Source organism: Ipomoea nil, unplaced genomic scaffold, assembly GCF_001879475.1.
Source record: "Ipomoea nil cultivar Tokyo-kokei standard unplaced genomic scaffold, Asagao_1.1 scaffold1026, whole genome shotgun sequence".
Taxonomy (NCBI): Eukaryota; Viridiplantae; Streptophyta; class Magnoliopsida; order Solanales; family Convolvulaceae; genus Ipomoea; species Ipomoea nil.
This window is the reverse complement of record NW_017617454.1, coordinates 1,014,692-1,039,547: the sequence shown is the minus strand read 5'-3', so window position 1 is coordinate 1,039,547 and position 24,856 is coordinate 1,014,692. Positions and strand designations below refer to the sequence as shown.

The window sequence follows — 24,856 nt, the reverse complement described above, 5'->3', positions numbered from 1 at the left end:
TCTATCCCTCCTGACTCTATTGTTATGTTCATTCATTAATGCCTCCACTAAGATTCCACTGAGATTCGATCTCATGACCTCCCATATGAAAAAGGTCACTACATGCCAAGCTAGTCTAGCTAATCTAGTCAAGCTCCGGTCGAGGCCCATACAAGTATACAACAACTCTCGTCGAGATGAAATTAATCTAGTCACATTCAAGTGTTCCCATGGCGGAAATGGAAAACTCTCTCAAGATTTATTGTATACACATGAATTCGAACTTTTAAACACGTCTTGATCGAACCTATACCATGACAATTCTCCAAATAATTATTACATATGCATGAATTCAAAGTCTTTACTTCATGATTTTGTTAATCACATATTTTTGGGTGAAGAGGAAAATTGTTGCTAATATATGAAGATATATATTAAGTAAACTCTAAGCTAAAGCGCACTTAAATATGTACATTAAGTAAACTCAGCTCCTTTGTAATAGCTCACAAATTATACAGGATAAGTAAACCACACTATAAAGAGTTTAGGGATGTCAAGGTGGGCCGCACAGGTTGGCGCTGGCCTACGAGCTTTCCTAAACAAATTAACATATATATTGATACGGTTAATTCCCCGGTACGGTTGGGTGTATCCATATGTATGTAAATATATGAATATTGAACAAGGAGAGAAGAACAATGATGTAGATCAAAGGGGTTCTTTTATTAAGAATTACTCTTCTTGTCTTAGAGAGAAGTGAGAGCATTGTTGTAGAGAGAGAGAGTGGAAGAGGAGGAACCCCTAACTTGGAGGGCTAAGGCCCTATTTATAGGGTCAAGCGTAGGCAGGTTTGACCTTGATCCATGGACCGGGACGCGAACCGTTTGACTCTGACCTAAACGAGAGCACGGAGCGTACGGGGAGTTTGACCCCGGGATATATTTCCCATCATATATATATATATATATATATATATATATATATATATATATATATATATATATATATACCTTCCAGAGCACATAGTTGTGCTTTCCAGTGTACATTGTTGTGCCTTCCAGGAGACAATTTTGTGCCTTCCATGATTTGAACAAAATGCAAATACAGTAAATCAAAGATGGTTTACTGGAGAAGATGGCGTCGTGTAGATTAGAAGGGCTCTTTTTTTTAGAACAGTTGATCTGGACAGATCAAAAGCTCAAATTTCTCCTTACTTTTGCACCTGAGACCTTCTTTGCATGACCCTTCATCTATATATCCCTTTCTTGAACAGAACAGATTCCGCAAAAGGTTTGCTTGCATATATGTTATGTTGAATCTGACATTTTTGCTTTGTTCATATATGTTTCGTTTCATGTTGAAACCTCTGGGTTTTGAGTGGAGTGTGTGAAAACATATCCATATATAATGTTAATTATGAGTTTCAAATTCTCTGTCAAATCAGCCTAATTAATTCTTAATACTGGCTGAGAATATGCCATGGGGATTCTCTGTTATCCTCAAGCATCATGGGAGAATATGCCACGGAGATTCTCTGCAAGCAATTATCCATTTTTGCAAATGCTTTACATACACTCCATTCAGTTAATGTTAAGAATCATACAAGAAAGAGGAGTGTAGCACACTTGCACAGTTCAAAAGAGGAAGCAGATAACATTTGATCGAATTGGGAACGGCGAACAAAGTGCGAATTCAACAATCTAAGTAAAAGAAACAAGCAAACCAACTAGAATGACTAAAACAGAAATGGGAAAAGCACGGAAAGGGGAAGAACAAATTGCAAGGTCAGACGCCCTATATGGTCTCTAGAGCCTGAAGAACATCAGCTTTCACGTCTTCAAAGTCCTCCACCCCGAAGCTGAATCGAACCAAGTTGTCCATGATTCCATACGCCGCCCTTTCTGCCTGAGTAAGATCCCTGTTTCCAAATGCATCAAAGATAAAATAATCAATCAGAGAAGGTGAAGATGGGGCATGCTTGATGCGTGGAAAGCTCGGGTTTTTAAACCCACTTAGGATCTAATTATGAAACTATCAGACTGAGAATGCAATCTCCGGGTTGCAATATTGTGTTCAACAAAGTTCCAGTCAGGGGCAGTGTCAGTGTCATGGGGGTTGAGGGTAGAATATGTACATACCAATAAGACATAATTGCGGGCTGGTCCACGATGCTCTCACATCCACCAAAGGATGGGGCAATGTATGGAATTTTCAGTGCGTCCACAAATTTTGCAGTGGTCATCAGGTCCCCATCAATCTAATCAATGACATCCTTATTAGCTTTTGTAAAAGAAGTGTGTGAGTGAATATAAATGGTTGTCTGAAGCTTAGAGAAATACAGACCTCAAAACTGACAACACCACCAAACCCAGTCATTTGCTTCTTTGCAATGTGATGTTCCGGATGGCTTGGCAAGCCAGGATAATAGACACGTCTCACCTGCAACTCATTTTCAAGAATCAATTCTACTGAAACAAATTTAGAAAACGAAAGAAAGTAAAAATGGAAAGGAGCATTGCTCTGCAAGAAGCTTTTGTTTATTCAAAATGTCTTGTCATTAAAATGAAAAACAAAATTTAGCTTTCATTATATGATTATTTTGCTTTACTGTTCTTCTACTCTTGTTAGAGTGTTATGTAATTATATTTATTTATCTAAAAAATAATTTTTTAAAAAAAAAAAAAAACACAAAAATTCACTACTTGCAACAGTTTTTAAGATCCATTTGGACTAGAAAAGATCTAATTACTATACCTTTGGATGGGCCTCTAAAACTTCGGCCATCCTCAATGCTGTTGAGTTTTGTTGCTGTACACGAAGATGCAGCGTTTTCATGCCTCGGATGATAAGATATGCAGCATTCTAATAAATCAATGAAAATTGAATGTAAGTAATTCGGTAACATAAAATTCAAGCACAACTAGCAAAACACAGTGAATATGGAACATATTCACCCATTTAAAATTATATTTTAGCTAAATAGTCTCAAGAAAATATAGAAAAATCAAACATCAGAACATCAATTAAGAACACTCACAGGATTAAGAGTACCGCCCAGGATATGATGCAAGTTACGAACAACTGAAACCAACTTTTCAGGTCCACTAATGCATCCTGCCAGTACCTGCAACAAGAAATGCATTTAGCTTAGATGAAACTGGTCAATACATAACAAATAGGAGTACATGGTAGCTAAAAACACTAGCAGTAACATCAGCATACATCATTATGTCCCCCAATGAATTTTGTTGCGGAATGCAGAACAAGGTCAGCACCGAGAGCTAAGGCCTTTTGGTTGAGAGGAGTAGCAAATGTTCCATCTATGCAAACCAAGGCACCTTTTTCATGGCAAAGCCTTGAAACCAGCTCAATGTCAACACATCTGAACAATGGATTTGTCGGAGATTCTGTGAAATAAAGGCTCACCTGCAGAGAAGAACTATGCTGGTCAATAAGGATGGACTGTTACTTAAATCTTATAGCTTTAAACAAGTTAAAGGGAAGCTTATAATGATTTCCAAAACTGACTTTATTTTTATTTAATGCAGACACCAGACCATCCATATCAGCAGGATCAATGACTGTAGCCTGCATACAAAATTGATACACTTCAGAAGATTAAAAATGAACCAAAACAATGATAGAAATAAGCAAGTAGTAGTACAGATGGGGAGAGGAAGTATTATTTTACCGTGATCCCCATTTTAGGAAGTACTGTCTCTATGAATATCCTGGTTTTTCTATAGCAATCAGTGGTTGTCACTATATGCCCACCAGCAGGGACCAATGCCAGCAACATTACAGTACTAGCACACATTCCAGATGCCATTAACAAGGTTGATTCAGCTCCCTCCAGCGCACTGTTCCAGTAAGAAAGAACCAAATGGCCTCAAAATATCAAATCACATATATGCCACCACAAGTAAATGCATCAAATAGAGAGCTGACCTTATCTTCTCTTCTGCAACAATAGTAGTAGGGTTCCCATAGCGGCCATATTCAAAACTTACACGTCTTTTCTCCTGCCAGAGATCAAATCACCATAAACAAATTAATCCATGCAACAAACTTGGCTTACCATACTAAATGACCTTATTTTCAACAGTGCATAGCATGTTCCTGAACTAACACATCCCACAAACTCAGAAATTAACCCAGCACTTCCTAAACTGGCTTTCCTATTATCCAGCAATCTCTACCCAGACCATTAGTTTGTGCATCTGTTTATCATGGTGCAAACATTGAACATCTAAGCAAGGAAACATGATGACAGCAATTACCTTGAAATCAATGAGCTCTGAAGTCTTGTTGAAGAAATAAGCAGACGTGTTAACAACAGGAGTTGTTATTGCATCAGTAACAATACCTCGCCCCAATCTTTCACCTGCAGAAAACAAGAATAGACTCCTTTATTACTCAAAATCCATATACACATACACAGACGTAATCTCAAAGTCAATACTACAAATGAGATAACTTTATATATACATGTGGTATAAACATAATCCACATTTCAACTTAATAATACAATCCTCAGTCTAGAAGTTCTAGATAGCAATATGAACAAAAAAACAGCTTCTTTAATTTCATTTCTATAAACAGATCTCCCTTCAGAGCAATATCATCAAACACATAACGTGCAAAAAATCCATTATTGCTTAACCATTAGATTCAAATCTAAAACAGAGCAGAGGAGCATACCGGCATGAACTGCAACGCTCCCATCTGAACTCAAAAATGAAGCGTAATTGGCATGGGCCAAATCCTGAATCTGTACATTTGGGTCACTACAACTACCATTATCCACCAACACCACCTCCTCCTCAGCCACAGGGCTTGAAACCTCAGGAGGGGAAATGGCGGCGGCGGCGGCATCTAGTGCCTTAGCCGCCGGGGGGATGCCAGAGGCGGCCTTGTTGTTGGACCACGAAGCCGCCACGATTTGCGCCACGCCGATGTTGCTGCAGTTCCTCCGAGCCTTGATGCTGAGCTGGCGCACGAAGTTGGGCGGGAACCTGAGGATCAGAGAAGACAGACCGTAGCCTCTAGATCCCTGACTCAGTGAGTTAGGGCGCAGGCCGGCGCCGGGGCACTCGTGACGCGGAACCCGGCCCGAAAAGTCCGGATCCGAGCGGCACTCGAACGAGGGAAACACCGTGGAGCAGCTAGAGATAGCCATGGTTGAATTGGAGAGGTAAAAATCCGATTTTGGTTATGCTTTTGGCTTCCCTCTCCCTGAGATTAAAAATAGAAAGGCTAGTAAAAGAGAAGAAAAAAATAAAAAATCTAAAGGGGGAAGAAGAGAATCGTTTGGGAATTGGACTCTGACTCGTATATATATAAATATAAATATAGCTCCGATGGATGCGGTTTGTTCGGGGTACTGGGCTCTGTCGTTTTGCGCCTACGATGTTGTCGTATGGGTCATGAGTTTATCCATAGTTAAATTCCATCTTAACCATGGTTAGACCAAGGTCCAAGTTGATGGCTAGTTGGCTCCACAGGCTCAAATAGGCCTGTTCCGGTCAGGAAGATATGCCATTGAATCAAGTTCAAGAGTCCTCTTAAGCTCCGAGTGATATTTGTGATATCCTTGAGAAGGATAGAGTTGATATTATGCACTTCAAGAATAGCTTGAGAACCGGGAGCTAGCCGGTTTTGGGGTTCCCCTTCCAGTATTTTCAAAAAAAAAAACTTGTTGCGAGTTTCCAGTCTAAAATATAAAAGGCCATCCTTACCAAGGTGCAAAAGGTGATGTCTTCGATCCTAATGTCTCATTACTCTGCCCCATCACAATTATGCATGGATGGATAAATCATGGTAACTCAATAATCTCATAGGTGGAGAGATTAAAGTCGAGTGTTCATACTCAGCTATCAATAGCCTTTTAAGTAGGGGTATCCGCGGTTCGATTCCAATCGTCCGGTTCGAACCGAACCAGAATCAAAATCGTACGCACAATTCTGATTTTGGACGTATGGTTCTGGTTCCGGTTCGAGTTGGTTGTTTTACTAACGGTTCCAGTTTGGAACTGTGTAAAATATCATATATATATATATATATATATATATATATATATATATATATATTCTATAAATATAATATTGAAGTCTAAATACAGAGTAAGCACTAAGCATTAAGTAAGTAACATTAAAAAAAAATTGATTAGAAACGGCGCGTCTAACTAAAATCGTAGGTTTCGGAACTGGACAGGAACCACCTAAATAAGGTTTCGATTCCGGTTCCGGCTATCTTGAAACCGCAAATCGACGATTCCGAATTGAAGCAGAACCTTGGGCACCCCTACTTCTATGGTCTTGTTACTTAACTTCGACGTAATAGTAGATGAATAAATCATAGTGAATCAGTAATCTCCCGTGAGTGTCAATCTACTAATTGAATATTAATTATCTAACTAAATTACCTATGTAGACGAGGTCATCATTATCTGGTGAGTGGTGATCATAGAAAAGAACAAAGGCCATCATTCGCAGTCGATGGCACAATGAAAAGAAGGCCACTACACCATTGTTCTTGGTGGCCCATGGCCATGTCATTGTCAAATTGAATGTGTTAAGCATAATATATATATATATATATATATATATATATATATATATATATATATATATATATATATATGTGTGTGTGTGTGTGTGTGATTGTGTGTGCGCAATTTAATTATCTATTTAGATTTGTAGTTGAGATGAAGCATATGTTTTAATTTGGTATAAAAGTTGACTCTATGCAAAGATCATGGATTCGAATATTTGCGTCACCCGATAAAATAAAATTTACAATAACAACAACAACAATAATAATAAGAATACTAAACAAAAATATATTTAAAAAAATAAAATAAAGTCGGACTCCCCTTTATAAATGACGTTTTGATCCCATGTCTAAAATGTTTGAAAGGTGAGCTCTTTAGCTCCTCTTTATAAGAGAAGCCAAAAAGCCCCTTAATTTAAGGTAGTTCTTTAGTTTTTTTTTTTTTTAATAATTAATCTTTCCCTAAAACGTCAAATTAAACCTCTCAACAGTTTACTTTCCAAATCTGAAATTACCAAACAATTTATTTGACGTTTTGACGAAAATTAAAATGTTAAAATGATAAATTTGTCAAAATTTTAACAAATCCACCAATAATCGTAACCAAACAAGCACATAGTCACATCCAATATTTAATTATATTATTATTAAAGTTGATAGATATAATATTCCAATATGAAAAGTTTCATTGCAACGTCTACTTACCACTTGCCAGCAAGTTGTTATTAAATTAAGAAAGCATATCTAGCAATTAAATAATAGGGATTCGCAAATTGCTCGAAAATGAAAATGATAGATTTCAACATTATTTATTTATCTATTACTCCGTATTATTATTATGATTATTATTTCTACATATTAAAATCAAGGGAAAAGGGTCAAATAGGCCCTCTAACTTTTCATAAGGAGTCAATTAGGCCCTCCAACTTTCTAAAGTTGCAATTAGACACACGAACTCTTAATCTCGGTGCAAGAAGACCCACTGACCGGTTAACCACCTGCAATCTCAGGTAAAATGCTTTGTAGACGCTGACTAGGCAAAATCTTTACACATTTGACTTGCCACTCAGCAAAAAAAAAAAAAAAAAAAAAAAAAAATAGAAAAAGAAAAAAGGAAACAAAATTGGGGAAAAAAATATTAAAAATATAAATAAGAAATACGCTTCTTCAAACGGGCAATAGCAAACCAATGGCACCAGATTTTCGTGCTTCACCTTTCCGAGATGGTTTCCGTTTCTGCAAAGAATTCGCGGTCTCCATGGATCTCCCGGCCTCCATAGAGCCTCTTGATAGCGATAATACGGCCCCTTGGAAATCTTCCTTTGTATGTTGTCCCCAAGCCGCCATTTCCAATGATATAGCTCCTGCTAAAGTTGTCACTGCCGGTGACGATAACTGCGTGCTTGAGTCTCATCTTCAAACGCGCACCAGATTTTCGTGCTTCACCTTTCCGAGAGTTTCCATTTCAGCAAAGAATTCGCGGTCTCCATGGATCTCCCGGCCTCCATAGAGCCTCTTGACAGCGATAACTCGGCCCCTTGGCAATCTTCCATTGTCTGTGGCAGAGACGATAGCTGCGTTCTTGAGTCTCAATAGAGTGTGTTCAAATGCTACGATGTTGATGCTAAGAGGCTCCTTTGTCTGAAGTTGATGATCATCAGTATAGGAAGTAGGGTAATCTGTTCTCTTAGCACTGTCAATACCTCTGTCTATAAGTAGAGCTTTTTGTTTCCAAATTTTGAATGAAAGAATTGTGATTATCACAGCGAACACAAAGAGAGGTGTGACAAGTAGGGGTGTGCGTCGGGCAGGTTGGGACGAATCGATTTTTCGGAAGCACAACCCCTTCAGATTTCGGTTTAAAAATTTATAATCCAATCCGAGAAAAAAATATCCTAAACCCATCGGATTATCCTAATTTCAGGTTCGGTCGGGTATATCGGATTGTCGGATTAAATCGGATTTGAACATTTGATAATATTTGGATTAGATCAGATTTGTGTTATTCCACTGTGATGTATAGTGACAATATGATTTTATATATGGAACATCCTGTTTTTTTCTTAGCATGTTCATCATATAAAACTACTATATAGGATGCATGTCTTAAAACTAATTTAACTGGCAATGGAATGAAAATAATTTCGGGTTCGGTCGGGTATATCTGATTGTCAGATTAAATCGGATTTGAACATTTGATAATATTTGGATTAGATCGGAGTTGTGTTATTCCACTGTGATGTATAATGACAGTATGATTTTATATATGGAACATCCTGTTTTTTTCTTAGCATGTTCATCATATAAAACTACTATATAGGATGCATGTCTTAAAACTAATTTAACTGGCAATGGAATGAAAATAATATGCAATGTGGTTTCTTGCCTCTCATCACAAAGGCAGCAATCATATTGAAAGAATATGACTTTGGTAAATATTTTTCCACAAAGAATCTGTCAATATAATATGAAAATGTATGAAGCATCTGCCAAAGTATAACAATTACAAAAGTTGTATCAAGAAGCCATCCTGCCAATCATAAAATTCCAATCTGCCAATCATAAAGCACAACCATACATTTTCATTCACATAGTTGCCAAATCAAAATTTTTGCCATTGTTTACATGTTGCCAACTGAGATTTTTTGCCATTGTTTACATATTGCCAAAGGCATAATTCAACACCTAAGTACATAAAACAGTCAAAAAAGATTCAAATGGCAATAGTACCAAAAAAGTTTGTTTGGCAAATAACAAAAAAGTTTATGATAGTTTGCTTGTCAGTTCATTGGTTCAACATCTTGTTGGCCACTCTTATTAGGGCATGTTCTTTTATAATGGCCCGGGTTCTTACAAAGAGAACAATGCATCTGTTTTCCCCTTTTCGATACCCTTGTCTTGACACTGCCCATGGTAGTAGTAGTAGTGGATGGCTTCTGACGAGTTGGGACTTCATTGGCCTCACGATTTCTTTTTCTTTTTGGTCTACCTGCCATCTTTTTTGGTATTGGAGCAAGTATCCTTCTGGGTCCCTTTCAGTATCAAAGATTGCACAAATTGCATGTGGACATGGTATACCAGAAAGATCCCATGAGTTGTATGAGCAGCTTCTACCTGCAAGTTTCACTTTGAATTGTTGTCTTCCTTTCTTAATTTCATAACCGTCATCTCCATTGAAATCAACCTAGTATAATATAATAATCAAGTTAGAATATAATTAAAGAGTCATCTTTACTGGCAGTGGGCATTGCACAATATAATTAAAAGGAAGGCAATGAGACAGTAATGAAAGAGATAATGTAATTACCTTCCATACCATACTTTCACCTATGTTTGAAGTTAGTTTCTTCATTACCAAGGGTCCATAATTTCCTGTCCACCTTTCAACATCTTTCCTTTTTTTTGCAATCCTCTTCATCACCCCTATTCTTATGTCTTCCAACATAGGGATAATGGGCTTCACTCTTGCTTTCACCAAAGTGTCATTAAAAGCCTCACTCAAATTGTTATCTACAGCATCACACTTAACAAATGTCCTAAAGAAAGCCTTGCACCACAACCTTGGAGGGTACCTTAACACACATTGACACATATAACTTAACACATAGATATCCTAAAATAATATATATATATATATATATATATATATATATATATATATATATATATATATATGCAATACATTTATGAAACAGTTTACCTTTCTAAGTCAGCTTTTGCAGTACGGTCCATCTTTTCTAAACACTTAAGTTGTTCCTGGAATTGAGATTCAGTTGTAGCCTTGGCACACATCCAAAAGTGTTTCTTCAACACTTTCCCTCGATGTAGCTTACTCCAATTAGCATGCACATGCCTTGCACAATTACGGTGCTTGGAGTCAGGAAACAACTCTTGAATCACATGTGTTAAACCCTACAAAAGATATAAAATAGAATATATTAGATAATTATTCAAGTAAAATGCATAAGTGGTATTTCAAGATAAATGGTATTTTATTGTTGTTGTTTTACCTTTTGTTGATCACTGATTATTGTCCATGGATAAGTATTGGTGATGCCCAAATCTGTTTTCAATAACCCTAGAAACCACCGCCAAGAATCAGTGTTCTCTATCTCTACGACTGCCCATGCTATTGGGTACATTTGGTTGTTAGAATCTCTACCAACTGCACTTAAGATTTCACCTTTCAAAAGTCCTTTTAGAAAGCACCCATCCAGCCCAATCACTTTCCTACACCCTTCTAAAAACCCTAACTTTAAAGCCCCAAAGCAAACATAAAATCGTTGAAACACACAAGGACTAGTAGGGGTAGTTATATTAGTTTTTACTTTTGCATTTGTTCCAGGATTTGAGTTCATACATTCAGCAGCATAATCCCGAATTTTGCGAAATTGATCTTGAAAACCAGCATTTATTTTCTTTAGTATGGCCCTCACTGCTCTTCTCACCATGCATATGCCCACATTGAGTTTCAATTCTGATTTGATGTGCTTTTTCAATTCTATTGGTCCAATAGTAGGGTTATCTCTTACCTTATCCTCATACCTATCTTCAATCAACTTTTGGTTCACAATTGCCAAGCTGTATTTTAGATTACATTTGTGTACTGCAGTTAGTGTTTTCAGCTGGAAGCATTTTAGACTTTCATCCCATGAACCAGTAGCTTGAAATGGGCATGGCTTTACACATATCACAAAGCAATCCAAATTCACACAAGTCAAAAAAAAAAAGCCACTGCCAATACTATTTAATATACAAATACCCATATCTATACCTGCAAATATACAAAACCCATATTTTTACCTTCAAATATACAAGGGATATGTTTATTACCTCTTTTCAGACTCATTCGACTGCTCTCTGTCCGTGGATGAAGAAAAACTGATTGCTACAACCTCGTCTTCAAGTTCCAACTATTACAGAGTCGTCCGACTGCTCATTTACTGCCAATAGCTTCGTCTTCAAGCTCCACTCCAATCAACAATAATAGGCTTCGTCGAGTTGTTAGCCTGTGATATTCCTTCGTAAATTTCAATTCTAGGTGAATGAGGGTTGAGACTGAAGAGAGAATTGATTTTGATAGGGTCTTAGGGTTCTAGAGTTCGCTTCTGCTTTCCCAATTTCAATTTCCCCATTTCCCCTTTACTATACTTATTTCGTTTTTCTTATTTATATTTGTAATATTTTGTTTCTTTTTTTTTTTCCCCCCAATTTTGTTTCCTTTTTTTTTTTTTTTTTTTTTTTTTTTTTTTTTTTTTTTTTCTTAGTGGCAAGCCAAATGTGTAAAGATTGTGCCTAGTCAGCATCTACAAAGCATTTTACCTGAGATTGCAGGTGGTTACCCGGTCAATGGGTCTTCTTGCATTGAGATTAAAAATTCGTGTGTCTAATTGCAACTTTAGAAAGTTGGAAGGCCTAATTGACTCCTTATGAAAAGTTTGAGGGCCTATTTGACCCTTTTCCCAATACTTGCAACCTTGTGGATAAGTTATAAAGTATCAAAAAATAAAAAATAAAAAATGTTCAGCCATGCCTAGTTGGTAGTTGACACCAATGGCCATTTTAATTTCTATGTCGACGTGGTCCACCACCGACCAAGACTGATGCAACTTCACAACACAACATTATCACAATGACATAATACAATGAACTTGGCAAATATATATATGATTCAAATTTGAAAAGAAAGAACAAAATTAATTTAATTTTTTAAAAGATTTTAGTGGGTTTTTTTTTTTTTCTTTTTTTGGTGAGATTTGGTGTCAATTATCTACTTAAATTTTGAGATAATTGATGTGATGAAAATCATGAAATTAATATTTTAACTTGAGTATTATATAATTGAGAGGCCGATGTGTGGATGAAAAATGTTATCTAATGTTTGATAAAGTTTAAAAAGAATTAAGAAAAATTTAGATAAAGAACTATTTGTTTGTGTGCGTGGACGCGGGGAATGGAGGGGTAAGACCCCGAAAGAAAGAAGGTAAAGCCTAGTTGGCATCAAAAATTTTGCGGAGCGTCATTTAACTATTCATTGCTTGATAATGTTTTAAATGAATCAAGAAATATCCAAGAAAAGGACAAACTCTTCCCTATCCAGAGTTTGGAGTGTGAGTCGCCACAAAACATTATCTTCTCAAAGGGTGGGGTCCCACATCAGTTTTACAAGAAATCGCAAAATGATACCTAAATTATAATTTTAATTTTAATTTGATTATCATATCAAAACTTGTCAACTTTACAATAAATTAATAAAAATTTAATTAATATAAAAATTGTTTAATACAATAATTATATCAAGGGAAAGCAACATTTTTTTTTTTTAAAATAATTGAAATAAACATCGACTAAACATAGTGAATTTGTTAAAGCTGGAGCTTTGTAAGAACCCATGACACATTATTATAATTCATAAATAAATAAATAAATAAATAAATAAATAAATAGGTTGCTGGAAACACAACCAGCAAAGTTATATCAACCGTCCGATTGGGGTTATAGAGTTATAGTGGATGGATAGTTTGCATCCCAGCCCTTGACTACATATCCCAACATAACATTCGGAATATGCTTTTGTTCTTAGTACCCACTCCCGACACGATCCCACCTGCCTACTAATTCTGTCTTGTTTGTTTAAAGAGTACCATGCACGAAGCATAGATTTTGGCCTTGATTATTGACGGATCTGTCAAAGTTTCATAAATTTGATCATTTTTTTGGGTTCATTGAGTCAAAATGTTGAAATGATTAATCTTATTATTATTGTTGTTGTAATTGAATGAATGTCTTTATATGTTAATGTCAATAGTAAACAATTAATTTTAACAAATATTTCTTTTATAATTCACTAATACAATCTGTTGGTCGAAATCATTGATACAATTCACTATACGGTAAGCACTAACCTCTAACCAATGATCACCAAACAATAAGCTATCTGCATGGGTAGCTCAGTTAATTACAGGGGTGAAGTTTGGGAGCAATGATCCGGAATCGAGTATCACACGCGACAATGTGGGAGCAACTTCTCAAAGTGAGGGGACTCCTTGTGCACAGTAACTCAGTAAAGCAAATATCTAACTTCTATGTTCAGCTAAGTTACCATGAGTTACAAAGTGAGGGGGGCTTCTTGCTCTGTCGGGCCCTTTGGGTTGGGGATTAAACCTTTTGGGAACCATGATCACCGCTTTGTCGGGCTTTTGGGTTGGGGATTAAACCTTTTTTTTAATGCTACTGACTCTATTACATTGTAGTATCTGTTCAAACATACTTTCTCAACCTAATGAAGCACACAGGGTCAACAACGCCTCCGATCCACTGAGCCTCATGACCTCCACATAGGAGAAGTCACTACATGCCATCTAAGCATAAGGTGCTTGGCGGATAATATAATATGATTAATTAATTATGAATATACAAATGTGTGTGTGTGTGTCATATTATTTAGTATAATGCGTAGTATTTAATAAGAACATTTAAGGTTGTGGATATACCTTCACCAAATCACCAAATGGTTCATCATTGCATTTGTTTAGTTTTAGGAACCTTTGAGTTGGGCCTTTCTGATGGGTAAGGACTTGCCCAGCCCAAATATTAACACAAAAGCCCATTAACTTATGCCCAGTAGTAGTAGGAGGCAAATTATGATGTAGAACCGTATTCACCTTGCAAGGTGGATGATGTTCCAAAATTATTCATAATTATGAATATATATGTCAAAAATTATGAACATAGAGTTGTGAACATGATTATAAACATATAATTCTGTAATTAGGAATATAGAGATTCAATAATTGTGAATATGAAGTTCAAAAATTATATATAGTTTTATAATTATGAACATATAGCTCAGTAATTATGAACATAGAGTTCTGTAATTGTGAATATAGAGTTCAATAATTATGAATATATAGTTTTATAGTTATGAATATAGAACCGTGTCCACCTTGCAAGGTGGACACGGCTCAACAGCATAACGATTGGTAGTAGTATCATAATTCTTGTACTGAAAGTCATAACTTCAATTAATGTCAACACCTTTTCGGTTGAGTCTGTTACAAAGTCTTCGTAGTGTGATTTATTTTTTTACACATACTCAAATAATGGTTGATTTTTCTAGTATTTACGCACATCTAAATAGTGACTGAGTTTCTCTCGCATGGTCATCATATGTGTATAATGATTGATATTAATTATTAGCTACTTCACATACAAGGCCCAAGTGAATTGTATGGACATTTGGCAAATTCTCTTCCTCAAATCTCAATGACACCAATATAATGTTATGAATCCTGCGTGGTCATCCCATGTGTACATGAAAATCCTGCGTTGTTTTTCTGTCTGTTCCGTTTCGAGTCAGAAGTATCTATACGCATTTTGTTTACGAGTTTTTTGCATTTTTAATCCCACGACTATAGTGGTACTGTCAGAATTGATCTACGACTTTTGAACCTTGCAATTTTAGTCCACGACTATTGATTTTTTTGTAAAAAAATGATCCTTCCGGCTACTTTTCCGTCAAAATTTCACCAAAAAAAAAAATTTCCATTTTTAGCCGGGTTAAAATTGACATTTTACTTATCTCAAAAAATTAAAAAAAAAAAAATGATATTTGACTACATACAATATTACTGGGCTAGATACTACTGCCCCAGGCGGCGGAGTTCCTGGAGCAGGCAGGGCAGTCAGTAAGCGGCGGAGCGGCCGTGGCGTTCCCCGGGCTAGTTGGGTTATCCGGCAGCAGCATTGGAGTGGTACATGTACTCCGCTACCTGGGGCAATAGTATGTAGCCCAATAATATTGTATGTAGTCAAATATCAATTTTTTTCTTTTAATTTTTTGAGATAAGTAAAATGTCAATTTTAACCCGACTAAAAATAGAGAATTTTTTTTTCCCCGGTGAAATTTTGACGGAAAAGTGGCCGGAAGGACCATTTTTGCAAAAAAATCAATAATCGTGGACTTAAATTGCAAGGTTCAAAAGTCGTGGATCAATTCTGTCAGTGCCACTATAGTCGTGGGACTAAAAGTGCAAAAAACTCTTTTGTTTATGTTCAATAATCTAAAGAGTTGCTAATCCTCCTCTACAATCCTTGTAGGGCTAGAGTGTACGGTCAGGTTGAGAAATTTCGTCGTTTACACCTAATAAGGTAGAAAAAGTTGGAAGAACCTAAACTATCACAATAGTCTTTAAATCTCAATTCTATTAAGCATCAAACAGTAATAGGCTAGTAATTCTCCAATCCCTGACAAAACGGAGTTATGAAATTGCCATGTTATAACGCTAGTGCATAGTTATTTGGACATTTTAGAGTTATTTAAGATATGGCCATGTTTGGTAATCGGCGGATCCGTCATTTTTTGGCGGATCCGCCATTTTGGCGGTTTGACATGATTTGACCATGTCAAACCGCCAAAAAAATCTGTTTGGTTAGCAACGGTTTGGAGCAGCAGTTTACTCCAAACCGCTGCTTTCGCAAACGCTGTAAAATGCAGCGTTTGCAATTAGCGTTTTGGGGAAAATAAATTTTTTCCAAAACGCCCCTGTTTATTAAAAAAAAAAAAAAAAAAAAAAACTTTAAACTTGTATTTGAGGAGCCGAAATGGCTCTTTAATTTGAAGAGCCAAACGGCTCCTCAATGTTGCCCATCCCAGATGGGCAACGAATGAATTTGTGGAGCTTTGAGGCTCCTTAAATAGGAGCCTCAAGGCTCCATTTCCACTTTTCTCATCGATGTGGGACGGTGGGAATACAAGGGCCAAGAGGGGAGCAGCAAGCTGCTCCCTTCTTTCTTTTTTTTTTTCTTTTTTTTTTAAATTTAAATTATTATTATTATTAATTATTAATTATTAATTATTATAAGGGTATATATGTCATTTTACATGTTAACCGCTAATCTAAATAGCTAATTTTATCAAACACTTTTTTATAAACCGCTAATACAATTTGCTGGTCAAACACGCTAATACAATCCACTATCTGATAACCGCTAACACAATCCGCTACCGCTAACCACTAACCTCTGATAACCAAACAAGCCCATATTACGCAATTAACCTTTTCCACCAAATTGTTAGGACCTTCGGAATCAAGATTGACCTAAAATCCTTAGTAATACTTTATAGTTAACCTAAGATGACTCTAACCCACTCATCACTAACTTGACCTAAGCTAACAAAATGATCCGAACATTTATTACCTCATCATAAAGCATGGGAAGCCTTCAAAGCTCCCACCTACGGCACAAATAAATTAAGGGTGTTTGATTTAAACATGAGAATCAGAATCAAAATGAGAATTAAATACATAATAATTAGAATGGATTTTGATGGACGTATTTTACATGTTTTATGGTAGGTTAGAATTGGCGAAATGATTATTAACAATATTGTTGTTTGGTTATATATGATTCTATAATTGAAATTTAAAAAATACAAAAATAAAAAATCAAGACAATTGATCCTAATATGACGACATTCAAAGTACAATATGAACAAAAAATCAAAACAAAAATCTAAAATGACTAATCATATGTACATAGTGTGAGGAGGCGACAAAAAGATGAGGTGATGAAATTAGGAGAGGATGAAATGAGGAGGGATAAAGTTGAATTAATTGAATGATACCTAATTTAGATTAAGTAATGTTGGGTGTTTGGTAAATAGTTGTTAGCTGATTGGGTTACTAGGTTTGACTAATTGATAGCATTAGCTGATTGTAAAAAGATGTTTGGTAAATTAGCTGTTAGCTGAAAGCTGATTACATACAAAATGACTTTCTCAAAAAGTTGATCGAAAAACTGTTTTGAGCAGCTTTTTGTATTCTAGCATTTTGGAGCAATAAGCTATTACAAAAAGTTAATTAATCAAACACTTATATTGGTTGTTTAACCAAGTCAAACCGCTAATAATGGTCAAATAACTCAAAATTGGCTGATAAGATAACTATGTTACAAAACAGGACCAAATGAGTTTTTATAGCTAGAAATAATCAAATCATATACTTGTGTTTCAAAAAGTTATCAACTAAATAATATGTGTGTATGACTTTTATAGTTTCATTCACATCTCTTGTATCTAACCCATGAACCAAACATTTTTAAATGTGGACGGAAAGGAAATTAAAAAAAGTTAAATTACAAACAAACAACATAACATAAAGTGAATGAAACAACATCTAATGTAGTAATCAATTACTCTCAATTATCTTCGCGTTAAGTTATTAACAAACACAAATTCATCATTTTACATGTGGATAAAATGGAAAAACAAATCGGAAGTCGACGTGAAATAGATGCACCTATCAACTTTAATGAGCAAACAAGAAAAAAATAAAAAGAGGATTAGGTGTGGTTAGGGACCATATATATGAAAACCTTGTGGTCCAAACTGCTAAATTAAATGATGTACATATAACCGGAAATCCATAATCAAACAACCTAAGATCTTTCGAGGAAGTAACCGCTGAACAAACGACTGCAGCAAACATGTTTTTTTGTACATGCAGTAAAACAATTGCGGCATCTTAACCAATGTGATTGCAGGGCATACTTCAAGAAGATAGAGATTTGATTTTGGATGACAGGGAAACCCACAATTAGTGGGTGAGGGTATGTAGTGGATAATGATCGAGATTTAGTGATTTTTTTTGAGTAATTCATACCTTCAAGTACGAGAGTTATGCTCCCCACTCGACTACCCTTTTGGAGCAGACCATGTGTTTATAAGAGAATTGATCGACTACCCTTTTGGAGCAGACCATGTGTTTATAAGAGAATTGAGCTCGTGACCTTTAAAGTACGAGAGTTATGCTCCCCAGGGTGCACGCAAGAGAAAGCCTCTATGTTATACATTCAATAAGTATTTAAAAGACTCTTGTATAAATAGTGGGACAAATTCTCTTCCCAAACCAATGTGGGACAAAATTTCACTTTTTTCCCTCCATTTTTCACTCAAATGAGTCTACTTTGAGAATCAATATCTCATTCACCCATTATCCGTTTTGAGCGTACAATATATCAATCTCTTCGTCTCACTACGAAGAATCTGAATCCACTATGACCCGGCCCAAATCGGAAGTGGATCCTACTGATAATTGTACCACAAAATAGCCACTTAACATGCCATTTTAAGCTATTTTTTCCAACAAGGCATGCCGACAGGCCAGGACCTGTTCCCTCGTCTGGCTATAAATACCGCATTAATTGTTGTTAGAAGGGACTTTTGGCTATTTCCTACTCTATAGCTATTAATCTCGGGAACCTCTGACCCAATGTCACATTGACCGAGTTTTATTACTTAAGCCAACAAGTAGACCTAGACTCAGGATTCGAACCCAGATATGATCTTGGACCGTATATCGTAGACAATATACACTTTGTATTTACTACATCAACTACATATAGAGGGAAAAAAAAACAGTTTTTAGTCCCTAGAGAACCTATTTTCCTCTCTGGCTAAAAAAAAACATAGTAAATTTTAATGGTCCTTTGTTTAATAGTCAGAATGCATGATGAGTTTCTCCATAATTCCATAAATCAAAGAATCAAAGTTAAGATAAGAGTGCGTGGATTGTTGGTGGCCTAAAAGTTGCATCAAATTCTTTATTTATTTATTTATTTTTTTAAATGTACGATGTTCATCAACCTTACAACCGTCTAACAAACTCATTAAATGTAAATATATGCAAGCTCGGAAATTACTAAGAAAGTTGTAATGATTGAAACCGTCAAGATTTACAGTCAAATAGAACTTTAATTTTCTGTATTAACAAACCTAATCATCTAAATTATACCAACCACTTTTGCACTAATCACACCCTTAATACCAACTCCGATTCTTGAACCACGTCACTGATCATCTGTCTAAGTAGTAACAATCATCTGAAAATCAATAATCCCAGAGACAACCGATGTCCACCGGACCGGCGGCTGCTGAGGTCATCAGAAACGGCGGTTCCTCCAGCAAAAACCTCGTAATGGAGTGGTCTTGCTGCGTCATCCCGGAGTCGGAGAAATCCATGTTGTCGGCGTACGGGATCATCTGGTCGGAATGGAAGTAGGTTGGGGTGGGATCGGCGGGGAAAATGAGGGGTGCCGGAGAGACGTCGGAGTTCTTCGACGGTGACGGAGAAGAAGCGAAACTTGAGGCCATGATGGGCTTCTGATCATCATCTGCGGAGTCGGAGAAACAAGTTGTCTGAGATATATCCATTAACGGCGGCAGAGATGTCGACGGCGGTGTGGAGTTTTTGCTGCAATCGCCGCCGCCTCCGATCAGCGCTGAAATATGTATTTTCTTGCCGCCGGCAGTCTTCTTGAAAATCCGGCATATCACCCATTCAGTCTACAGGGGAAAAAAACACACAAAAATCAACCCAACAATCTAAAAATTAAAGCGGCTAAGCTAGGAGAGTGATAATTAATTAAGCATTTGATTTGATCCGAACCTGAAAGGTTTGATGATTGCCTTCCAATCTATATTCATGCATTACCCAGTTAGTTCTTTCACCTCTGGGCGCTCTTCCACTGTAAAAAACCAGCGTCTTCTTCATTCCCACCAGAGTTTTCGCCGTGAAAATCTCCTTATCTTTTCCGGTGGCTTTCCAGTACCCAGATTCCGTCGCTCTGTTCGTTCTCATCCCCGTCGGATACTTCCGGTCTCTCACGCAGAAGAAATACCATTCCTTCTCCCCCATTCTCGCTCTCCCTTCATAACCAAATTAAAACAACCTTAATTTCAGAAACAATATAATCCCAGACAGAACAAATTAAAACACAATATATAAACATCAAAATCCCAGAAAACTTACATGGCAATTCCCAGGGCTCAACCCTATTCAAATCCACCTCGCCAATAGCCACGGCGGAGAAGGCGGCGTCAACAGACTTCGGCGACAAGTAATGGGTTATGAGTTCCTCGTCGGTGGGGTGGAATCGGAACCCCGGAGGCAGATTCATTTCATCGTCAAAAACACTGGGATTCTCCATCTCTCATGAAAATCTTCAAAAAACACAACTGTATCTAACTAACTTCAAGAATCTAGAAAACCAACAACGATTGAATGTTGTTCCAGAGAAAAACAGAGGTAATTAAAGGGGGTTTCACAAGAAAGAATTATAAGAAATCTGCGGGGTTTCGATATGAAGCTGGAAGAAAGAAAACATTATTGTAACGGAAAGATGAAAAGGAAGCAGTGTGAAGAAGAAAAGTGTTCCTACGGAGGAACACAGCTCCATAAATAGAGGTTTTGGATGACGATAAACGTGGTTCCATTCCCAGGGCTACTGTTTATTATTATTATTATTTTATTTTTAACAGTTAATTTTGTGGACTTTTTCTTTCTTTTTTTAATTTCATTTGTACGGAGTAATTCACACTCTGCCTTCATTCCATGTTCCATGTTGTAGTATGTCAACTCCTTTTAATTTAATTCATATTATAATAAACTATAATTATGTTGTATGTCACCAAAAAGTAGTCGAGTGGGTGTAATGTAATTTTCATGTCTGAAAGTTTTAATTTTGATTCTTGCTAATAATGTCACACGAGGTTGATTTATGCTTAAAGTTACGAGTTTGATTATTGTCAATATAATCTCAGTCAAGTTTGTCACACAAGGCTTTTGTAGTACAATTTATCTATCATATGTGGTTAGCAGTCTATTATACTAGTTGCGGATTTCTCTTGTCACCAAATATTTGTGTGTGTTTGGTAATCGACCACAAGATTTATATCGACAAGATTCGAACAAAATTAATATGAATTGACCGAGGCCCGACTGACATCATACTAGGAAGTCTACGATTCTGGTCAGGAAGAGTAAAATGGGCGTTCGAAGGCCATACCATGACCATAATCAAAGGGGAAAAATACTCTCACACCATAATCATGTGGGTTGTTAGCTCCGTATGGACACCTTGTCGTAGTAGAATTGTCATGGAATTCACTTTTGACACGTGACAGGAGAATTCGACATGTGTTTTACATCTTCGCCTATATAAGGTGCATTAAATGCACAGGGGAGGAGGAGGGGGGGGGGGGAGGAACTTAGGAGCCCTTAACTTCATCAGCTTATGCTCAAAACCGTCTGAGAAAACACAACCATTTAACCCTAACATGTATATTGGATTCGTATCTGATAAGAGCGATTTAACCGTATAAAAATTAATCACCTTCTAACATTAGCTACTTGTTTACCAATTGCTCAAGTTGTCGAATTATAAAATACGTTTTTTTTTTTTTTGGTAATAAGAGAAATTCACAGTCACTACTTGAAAGTGTACTGTGCATTAAGTAAATCTCACATGCTCCTATGTTATTGTCTACAAATTACACAAGAGACATTAGAGACAAACCGCTCCTGAAAAGCACTGTGCAACAAGCTCAATTGAGAGAATATTGAAAAAAATCAAACTCGTAATTTTAAAATAAGTTATTTTTAATATTATTAATAATAACATGTAATATTAGCACTTGGTGGAATTTTTTGTCCGTCAAATAATAATAATATTATTATTAGAAAATAATAATCATATTTGGTAATACTAATAATCTTATTATTATCTATTTTTAATATTTTTAATATACAAGTCATAATCATATTTGGTAAAGTCGGAATTTCAAATTAGAAAATAGAAGGTTTTTAGTTGACATTTGTTTAACCAAATTTATCTACACCCCCTCGTTGCCACATTATACCTACTCGGAAACCCGCCATCACATCATATATGGAAATAAGGTATAGTGTATTAAATCAAATAATTTATGTACACATGCATCATGTTAATTCGATCAACATTGTATATTAAATTAATCAAATTTGCATACAGATACATTTAGTCCATTTGGAGTATTACAAAGTGTAACACTCGAAATTAGTGGTACATATATTATATTCACTCTCTTACTATGGAAATCGATTTTCAAACATTGCACCATGCGGATGTTAGCAAAGTAAATTTTCTTAACTTATTTTGGGTTGGTTGACAAATTCAATTGTGTTGCGTGGGGTTAAAGTTTGGTCTATTCCCATCATAAATGATACGGAGTATATATTTATATTACTACATAGAGTTTGTTGACTGTAGACATTTACGAAATTATCAACTGTGTCGGAGTTGTTAAAGCTTGGTCTTGTAGGATATGACCCACACTACTCCTATCGGCCTCGCCCCGCCGCGGGATTCCAGTGGGCCACGCCGACGGTCAATGGTCGGGCGGCTGTTGTCGATTTTGTCCTGACAAACTATTTCTCTCTCTTATTTTGTGTCTTTTTGGGTCACAATACATTCCTATCGGCAAATTATTCAGTGGATTCGTGTCCACTTTGCGAGGTGGACATAGGTCTAAAGATACATCATTTACATACTATATATTCACAATTTACCTTTTAAATATTTACAATTTTTTATGGTATTGTATTCACAAATCTCCAAAACTTAAAAACACAATTTATATTCAAGAAGTTCACAATTTCAATACGAAAAATACACAATTTAGGACCAGGGTCCACCTTACAAGGTGAACCTTGATCCATGATATAACAATTGTTTCCTACCCCAACAAAATTTGAGCCAATTCACCATTTTTATCCGAGTTAAAACTTTCTCAATAAAATGGGTCCCGAGATCCTATGGCCATGAGTATCAAATATTATCATTGTTAATACTAATGAAAATAGGAAATTATTAATTATACGGAGTAGTAAAAGTATGCACATGATTTAAATCCTGTTTTCAATATCATTTTTGTTTCTTTCTCCAGTTTGCGGCTACGCAGACATTAGAGAAGCCCACACCAGTAGTATACATTATTTTATTTATTTATTTTTGTTGTTCCAAGTTCCAACACGAGAAAATTATAAAGGGGGTTTCGTAAAAGTCGAGGGTCGGTGCACTATTTCAAACCAACATTTTTCTTCAACCTTTACCTAAATCTAAATACCATAAAATATTTCTTTAAGATTGCGACTTAATATCGCCCATTTTCATTTTCTTGTTGAATTAGTCACTTTTTCCAGCCACAATTATTCCTTTTTTCTTCAAATCTTTTTTTTTTTTTTTCAAACTCAAAGCGTATACGACAGTTCTGATCATTTCCGACCTTATTAGTGATACACTTTTTGATATACAGATTGGATAGTGAACCTTGTTTGTAATAATTAATTTTATGAAGAATTATATATACTGAGACTAGTTATGTTTGTATCTAATAGGACTTTAAAAGTAACATAACACTCTTCACAAATTTATAGATAGTGGTATTTTTCATATTCCAATTAACCAAATTAAAATCTCTAATAATTAAGTTAAAAAAGATACGCGTAGAAATGTAGAATCAATTATTTATGATTTTGACTGCCGTATCTCTCGCTGACCCAATCACACGATTGGATAGCTCCTCCAGGTGTCATTAATTTTGTCCAAAATGGGCAATTCTTAGGCCAACAATAATGTTTGTCAAACTCCATATTAAATTGTCCAACTTGATTTTCAACAGCTGCAACTAACTTTAGTATTAGCATTAACTTGGAGAGTTAGTGTGACCTGAAAGATATAAAACTTCAAATGTTAAAATTCAATAAAAAGCTAAAAATTTTAATAACATTATTAATATGGGGGCACCAAGTAAACTCTATCATGTGTAATAGCTTATAAATCGATAGATTGTACTAAGAAAAAACCGGGTGCAGCGACCTCAGTCAAGTAATTATTGACAAAATTCAAACTCGTGACTTTCGTGTATGAAAATCATACTCCATCTCTTTCAGGGCAAAGGAAGTTCAATAAATGCTCCACCAACTTCTTCTTTCGAAAGGTTGAATCCCTAACCCCAAGAGCCTTTCACACCCCGGCCTGACAGAGCATTTGGGAGTATGTAAATCACAATGACTTAATAATAACTCAGCAAACGGGCCCAAGTAATAATGTGCATAAAGAATCTGCCCACTTTGTGTATAATCCCTACACTGCTGTTACGTTGTTAAAGTTCAAAGATTGATATCTTCTTCTAAATACTGTTTACTGAACCAGTACGTAAGTTAACTCCTTGCATATACATGGAGTTTTTTGCACTTTTAGTCCCACGACTATAGTGGCACTGGCAGAATTGATCCACGACTTTTGAACCTTGCAATTTTAGTCCACGACTATTAATTTTTTTGCAAAAATGGTCCTTCCGGCCACTTTTTCGTCAAAATTTCACCGGAAAAAAAAAATTCTCCATTTTTAGCCGTGTTAAAATTGACATTTTACTTATCTCAAAAAATTAAAAGAAAAAAATTGATATTTGACTACATACAATATTACTGGGCTACATACTACT

The 24,856-nt window shown here is 36.0% G+C and overlaps 2 protein-coding genes across 2 annotated transcripts; both read right to left on the bottom strand.

Moving 5' to 3' along the window:
• Window positions 1-1,616: 1,616 nt before the first annotated feature.
• Window positions 1,617-5,284, bottom strand: LOC109180562 (cystathionine gamma-synthase 1, chloroplastic). Its single transcript, XM_019330202.1, has 11 exons — window positions 4,681-5,284; window positions 4,260-4,363; window positions 3,928-4,001; window positions 3,671-3,839; window positions 3,508-3,567; window positions 3,202-3,405; window positions 3,017-3,103; window positions 2,734-2,841; window positions 2,323-2,418; window positions 2,118-2,236; window positions 1,617-1,897 (listed from the first exon to the last, which is right to left on the bottom strand). The coding sequence occupies exons 1-11, from the start codon at window positions 5,156-5,158 to the stop codon at window positions 1,774-1,776; spliced, it is 1,623 nt and encodes a 540-aa protein (XP_019185747.1). The 5' UTR covers window positions 5,159-5,284; the 3' UTR covers window positions 1,617-1,773.
• A 13,945-nt stretch (window positions 5,285-19,229) lies between these two features.
• On the bottom strand, window positions 19,230-20,762 carry LOC109180406 (NAC domain-containing protein 92-like). The gene is made up of 4 exons (XM_019329953.1): window positions 20,343-20,762; window positions 19,980-20,239; window positions 19,405-19,876; window positions 19,230-19,363 (listed from the first exon to the last, which is right to left on the bottom strand). Exons 1-3 carry the CDS (start codon window positions 20,518-20,520, stop codon window positions 19,421-19,423), a joined length of 894 nt encoding a protein of 297 aa, XP_019185498.1. The 5' UTR covers window positions 20,521-20,762; the 3' UTR covers window positions 19,230-19,363; window positions 19,405-19,420.
• Window positions 20,763-24,856: the final 4,094 nt, after the last annotated feature.

Coding starts and splice junctions, on each gene's coding strand:
- LOC109180562 (XM_019330202.1), bottom strand. CDS start 5,158: ATGGCTATCTCTAGCTGCTCCACGGTGTTTCCCTCGTTCGAGTGCCGC. Junction 2,842..3,016: donor TGGGCGGTACTCTTAATCCT/GTGAGTGTTCTT, acceptor TTGATTTATTAG/AATGCTGCATATCTTATCAT. Junction 1,898..2,117: donor CCCGCAATTATGTCTTATTG/GTATGTACATAT, acceptor ATTTGGAAACAG/GGATCTTACTCAGGCAGAAA.
- LOC109180406 (XM_019329953.1), bottom strand. CDS start 20,520: ATGGAGAATCCCAGTGTTTTTGACGATGAAATGAATCTGCCTCCGGGG. Junction 20,240..20,342: donor TGAGCCCTGGGAATTGCCAT/GTAAGTTTTCTG, acceptor TTGGTTATGAAG/GGAGAGCGAGAATGGGGGAG. Junction 19,877..19,979: donor GCAATCATCAAACCTTTCAG/GTTCGGATCAAA, acceptor TTTCCCCTGTAG/ACTGAATGGGTGATATGCCG.